Genomic DNA, 6,270 nt, shown 5'->3' with positions numbered 1-6,270 from the left:
TTTTTAGCAATATCCATGTTTCTGTTATTTGAAAAAGAAAAATTATTCTTTATATTTTTACATTTCTTTAAATTTTAGATTGTAACTGAAAATAAATTAAAAATAATGTATTTTATATATAAATATAATAAATACAAATCTGTGTTTTTAATTTTTTTCACATTTTAGCATATACTAGTAATGAATATATTTCTGGGATAGATGAGACATATGCTGCAATTATTTTGACTGTGACTTCTACAGGGTTAATGGTCCTATACTCTGTTCAGTTTTTCCTTCTTTTTTTCCCCTGCTCCTTAATCTGGATAATACCATCTCATCGAATTCTCACTACACAACAAGGTAGGTAGTATTATTTTCCTCATTTTATAGATGAGAAAACTGAGGTTTAGGTTAAGTGACTTGCCAAGGTCATGGAGTGATAAGTGTGGCTGTGAAATTCAAACACGGGTCTGAGTCCAAAGTTTGTACTACCTTCTCTATACCTTATTGTCTTTCTACTCTTCAGCAACTATAAATAAACAACTGGGGTATCTGGGATTGGCTGCCTCTCTTCTAGAGAACTCTTTCTTCCCATTTGCCCTTTAGTATTTTTTGCTAGTATGTTCCTCTTAAATGGGTATACCTAATACCTAACATATATTAGATGCTTATCTGATGCTTATTGCTTTGAATTCAATGATTACTCAATGGTAGCTAGCTATAACTGACCAGAAGAACATCAATATTTACATCTAGATGGTTTCATTATAAAAATATATGGCTTTTTGAAAACACTGACAACTTAATGGGAAGTATTCATTAAATATGTATACTGACTTATGAAACTACGGTTACTGATGATAGTTCTCATTTAACAGCATTTGTTGATGTTTAGACCTGGGGTCCTGGTGATTTATTTACCACATGAATACAATTAGGGACAAATGGGCTCTAATAAATAAATATTCCAACATTTAGGTTTTTAGTTCTGTATATAGGAAACAGTCTTAGAAACAATACTATCTCAAGGGACAAGTCTTTAAAACCACAGATAAACTATAAATATTTAGTTAAATCCTTGGAAATAATCCTTTATAATTTATCCCAAGAAAATTATACTCTTTGTACTGTACACTTCAGACTCAGCATCTAGTCTGTCCTATAGAGTCTTTGATTATAAAGATACTTTCTACCAATTCTTTCTAAAAGCTAAAGGGATTATCTTAGTTATATTTTTCTCTTCTTCAGTTTCTCTTCTTCAATTCTGAACAAACTGCTATCTATATAGAAATCCTAGATCAGAGATTCCGATGCAAGAAATACCTCCTGGGATCACAATGCATATATCTTCTAGCTGCCACTAATTTCTGTAGTGCTTTCTGTGGCAGGTGAAACAAGAGACACAGCCTGGAGATCTGACTGTTGCTTTTTGTTCTTTCCAAATTCTATTACCAATGTTTTCCCATGTAGTTTATATCCATTTACTAGATGAAATGCTTGCCATGCTATCTCCTTATCTAAAAAAAAAACAGAGAGAATCAATTTACACAGGGTATAATAATTCAATTCCATTACAAGCTTAGTTTATGTGTCTATTTATCTTTGCCTTGGAGTTAAATGCAGGGTATAAGGACATATACCTATGTGATTTTATTAATTTTGCCATAATCTCAAATTTGTATAACTCAGCAAGATTAAACTAATGGCTAAAAATAATGATAAAAAACCTTAAAATAGGTGTTTGAGAGTACTTCCTAATTTAAAGATCTAGGTAAAGAAACAAGAATATAGATAGTGTGCTAAAAAAGGCTAAGCTATAAGTACTAATACACAAGCCTCTACCTTAGATAACAGATTATAGGTATTGTGAGAATAAAATCATTTTCAAAATGGGCAACACAAATAAAAGAGGTTAGCACAATATTAGGGACATTTTGCTTCTTTTTTTTTCTTTTGACAGGAGAGTGATTGTGGAGGCCTTCATTAAGATAAATGAGTGTAATAATTAACCCCTGTAAGCATGTGAAAACTTGAGATGTAAGAGTACACAGTGTACAGCAGAAGTATTTAACTTATGAGTCTCAGAGCCTTGATGTAGGAAATCAGGAAGAAGCAGAATTATTGCCCTGAATTGGTGAAATCAAAAGTACACAAGCAATATTTTTAGGCTGAACCAACTTATGTCACAATTTATATATGTACTACAAATTTTCAAATGTGTATAGCTGCTATTAAGATTAGTAAAACAGCTATCCATTTGAAAGTGCTTAGTTTATAAAGCCTTTTTATTATATATATATTTCAATTAAAAGATCATATTAGGTGGGGTCCACGGAAGATATGTTTAAGTTTAAAAAGAATCCTTACACTTAAAAAGGCTAAAAAGTACTAGCGTATATAATCCACAAACCCTCAATAAGATAGGAAAGATGGTACAAAACTACATGAAAAGAGTGGAATTTGGAACTGCTCAAGTGTAAATCACTTGCCTGTACATATATTACTAGGCTATTTATAAATGATGATAACTTAGGAATAATAAAAAGTACAGCTCATACCCTACCTCCAGCAAAAAAAAATAAATAAATAAAAGAATAGGACATTAAGCAAGTATAAGTGTTCTGATCAGAATATCAATATACTAATAAATAATATAATTATAACTTGGACTACAAATACTATTATGAGCAAAGGTAAAATTTTTAAAGATAACGTAAATTTTCATAAAGCTAGAAGAAAGTGCAGAGGCTGAGGAAAATTGAGGACAATGGAGTACGGTGGTTATGGACACAGTCAATAGTGGAAAGGAAGCATAGAAGTGAGGACAGAGGAACAATTAATTCATATTTTGCTTACTTCTCTTCCCATATTCCCACGTGCTTATTTAAGCACATGCTTTTCATGTGTTATAGAGAAATCAAAGGACTGTATCTAAATTGGAGAGGGCATAAGTAGTCTTTAATGCTGATGCTACAAATGAATAATTATCCAGATAAAGCTACTTACTGGGAAAGGTGATAAAAGCTTGTCCCCTCATTCGTCCAGTCATCATTCTGAATTGAACTGGAGGCCCTTTTTTCTCCTGGAACCGAGCGAATAATGAGACAAGATCTCTTTCAGTCACCTGAGGGCTAAGGTTCTTCAGGTATAACACCTAAAATAAACAAAAGATCAAGAGAAATATCACATTAGAGAGGAAAGGCAACTATTTCACTGTGGTTATAATTCACTAGTTTCAGATTGAGATGGTGGAGGGAACACATGTATTTACGTTCATTCCCTCCAGAAAATTCTCAAAAACTGGAGGATGTTTTTTCAAACAAACCTGCAAGGTCAGGAAGAACGAGGAAAAGAAGCAGTATCTACAGTATTCTGGAAACTGGGAAATATTGGATAAGTATACTCAAGAAAGCTGAATCTTCAAGCAGCAGTGGGGAAAGCCAGGAACCAATCCAAACTATAACTAAGAATTCTAAAATAGTTTAGAAATTGATAGCTTCAGGAATCTCTGGAAACAGATGTAAGGGGATGGGGTTAAGACAAGGTGGGTAGGTTGAAATCTATTTAAAAACCAACTAGACCTTAACATATCCTCCCCTACAATATACTACCGAGTAAAAGGCCATTCCCAAATCCTGGCAAATACTGAAAGTTCATTCTCTGAATATAAGGAATGACAGACACAGTTGAAGGTATAAATACTGTGTCTGAAAGCAAGAAAATGAAGATAAATAATATATACTGAAGGCTGAGGATACCCCAGACAGTTTCCCCCTTTTGGCTTCTACAGTGCTGGTTAGTACCCTCCCACGCCAGAGTTTATAAGTGTCTTCCCTGAAGAATCAAATTAGCCCCAAGAGGAAAGATCCAAAAATTCTAATTTTGCCAACAAATGGACCAGCCAGATGACTTTAAACTGTAGCTCAAAGTAAACAAGGATGACTCAAGTACTCAAAGCTTCCAATTTGATTTTGGTCCCTACTCATAAATACAAGCATGATTCTCAGTCATCTGAGGAAAGTCTCCAATGTGAAAGAGAACAAAACAAAAAAACAGAAATGAAAGCAAGCAGGAAAACCAGAGAACATCCAAAGAAAAAATAATCTTCAAAAATCTATCTATTGGGAATTGGATGCTATTTTTTTAAAAAGAACATTCAAGAAAATAAAATAGAGCTCTTTAATGTGATTGAACTTAACATCTATTGCCTTAAAATAGATTTTTTTAAACTCTAAGTAATGTGTTATAATTTTAAGTAAGGTTGATTTTAACCACAAGAAAACACCTATAGAAAATACAGAAAAGAAAATGAGGGAGAAAAAAAGCATATTACTACAAAAAAAAAATCAATGAAACACAAAGGTAGACACTAAGAAAAAGAGGAACAAAAGAGTTCCAAGATAGAAAACTAATAAATGGCAATATTAAGTCCTTCCCTATCAATAATCACTTTACATATAAATGGATTAAACTCCCAAAGACATACAGTAGCCAAATGAATAAAAAATAAGATCCAATGTATGCTGTCTACATGAAACTCACTTTAGATTTAAGGCCACACATAGGCTGAAAATGAAAGAATAGAAAAAAAAATCCATGCACATGGTAACAAAAAGAGAGCATGGGTATCAGACTAAATAAACTTTAAGTCAAAAATATCACAAGAGGAGGCTCCGGAGGAAGATGGCGGCGGAGTAGGACAAAGGATTTCCTTCCCTTCACTCGCCGGAGAAAAACCAGGCTGCGCTGCAGAAGAGCACGGCGAACACCCAACAGGGACCCAGCATATGGGACGGCAGGACCCCAGAGAGTATAGCGGACACTGAATGATGAGAGGTTGAGGAGAGGAGACGGACCTCAGATCAGCAAGGTACGAGGGAACAGCACAGAGGCTGCGGGCCCTTCGCCGGCGGCAGCGCCAGGGCCCTGGCAGGGCCGCCCTGATCTCTGAGAGCAGAGGGAGGGCAACAACGACAACCCTATGAGAGAACTAGTCACCAACATCCTCTCTAACCAGCAGGGTGCAGATTGGAAAACACCAGGAGAGATCGGTTTGCCTGTAGTGGCAGAGAGAGGAGTGGGCATTGGGAAGCAAACCAGAGAGCTCTGATAACCCGTGGAGTCAGACTGTGTTTGCCAGTTTGGGGAACTGAGGGGCCCCAGCATTCCCAGTAGCCTGAGCCGGCGCTCCCACAGTCTCGGGGGAGATTCGGGATATGGTCAGTGCCCCTGGAAGAGCACCAGTCACCAGCTCCCTCCCTACCTAGCCAGCCGCAGGCTGAGAAGCACCCGAAGGCAGGCTGTAGTTGCTGGCTTGGAGGGCTGAGTGGCGCACATTCCCGGAGGTGCGCATTCCCTATACCGGGGGACTCCAGCTGGCGACTCCAGCTGGCTGGCGACTCCAGCTGGCGACTCCAGCGGGCGCTCACACAGCATGGGGCACTGCGGTGCTTGACTTACAGGGCCCCTGGGGAAGCGCCAATCGCCATATCCATCCCTACCCAGCTGGGCGCAGACTGAGAAGCATCCAGAATCCAGTGTGGTCACCAGCTTGGAAGTCTGGGAATCCCGTGCATTCCTGGTGGCGTGCATTCCCGGTGGCACGCATTCCCAGTGGTGCGCATTCCCAATACTGGGGGACTCCAGCCGGGGACTCTAGCTGGGGACTTCAGCCAGGGACTCCAGCGGGCGCTCACACAGCCTCGGGGCTCTGCCCGAGACTGACAGGACCCCTGGGGAAGCGCAAATTGCCAGATTCATCCCTACCCAGCTGGGCTCAGACTGAGAAGCACCGGGAGTCAGGCTGTGGTTGCCAGCTTGGAAGAATTGTGAGTTGCCCAGTGTGTGCAGCCACAGCACTGGGAAGGGTCCAAGCCCAAGCCTGCGAGACCAGGAAAGCCTGGCTGGGAGTGCGTGCCCTCACGCCAGGCCAGAATTGGGAAGCCTGGGGAAAAACCTGCTCTCAGCGGGGCACAGGAGAGCGGCACCATTCTGGATCTTGGGAGGGCACTGGCGAGACCAGCTAAGTTCACCGAGAGGAGAGAAAGGCCACACTAATAGCCCCTCAGGCTGCTGTAGCTAGGGAGACCAGAAGAAAAGGTTTGACCAGCTGGAAGCCAAAAAGAGGAGTAGGTGGAAGTGGAGAACACCAAAATACCTGCAGGAGACTGCACCACTGAATCTCACAGGCATCTTACCACAGAAGTTCTCACCATAAACCCAGGAACCCAGAAGAGACCACTTTAAGAAGCTGAAGCCAACAAGAAGAACAACACAAACAATGGGAAG

General features: G+C 39.5%; 1 protein-coding gene across 2 annotated transcripts in view; it reads right to left on the bottom strand.

Moving 5' to 3' along the window:
- Positions 1-288: 288 nt before the first annotated feature.
- The window catches only part of RBM41 (RNA binding motif protein 41), a 120,018-nt gene continuing 114,036 nt past the window's right edge, over positions 289-6,270 (bottom strand). For both annotated transcript variants that reach the window (XM_037067664.1, XM_037067666.1), the window contains exons 6-7: positions 2,989-3,136; positions 289-1,499 (exon numbers count right to left, since the gene is read on the bottom strand). In XM_037067664.1, the coding sequence (XP_036923559.1) occupies positions 1,333-1,499; positions 2,989-3,136 (315 nt within the window). In that variant the 3' untranslated portion in view covers positions 289-1,332. The remainder of the gene's footprint in view (positions 1,500-2,988; positions 3,137-6,270) is intronic.

Source organism: Sturnira hondurensis, unplaced genomic scaffold, assembly GCF_014824575.4.
Source record: "Sturnira hondurensis isolate 20B ecotype Veracruz unplaced genomic scaffold, ASM1482457v3 Scaffold0017394, whole genome shotgun sequence".
NCBI lineage: Eukaryota > Metazoa > Chordata > Mammalia > Chiroptera > Phyllostomidae > Sturnira > Sturnira hondurensis.
The sequence above is the reverse complement of the archived record's forward strand: the minus strand, read 5'-3'. Positions and strand labels throughout refer to the sequence as shown.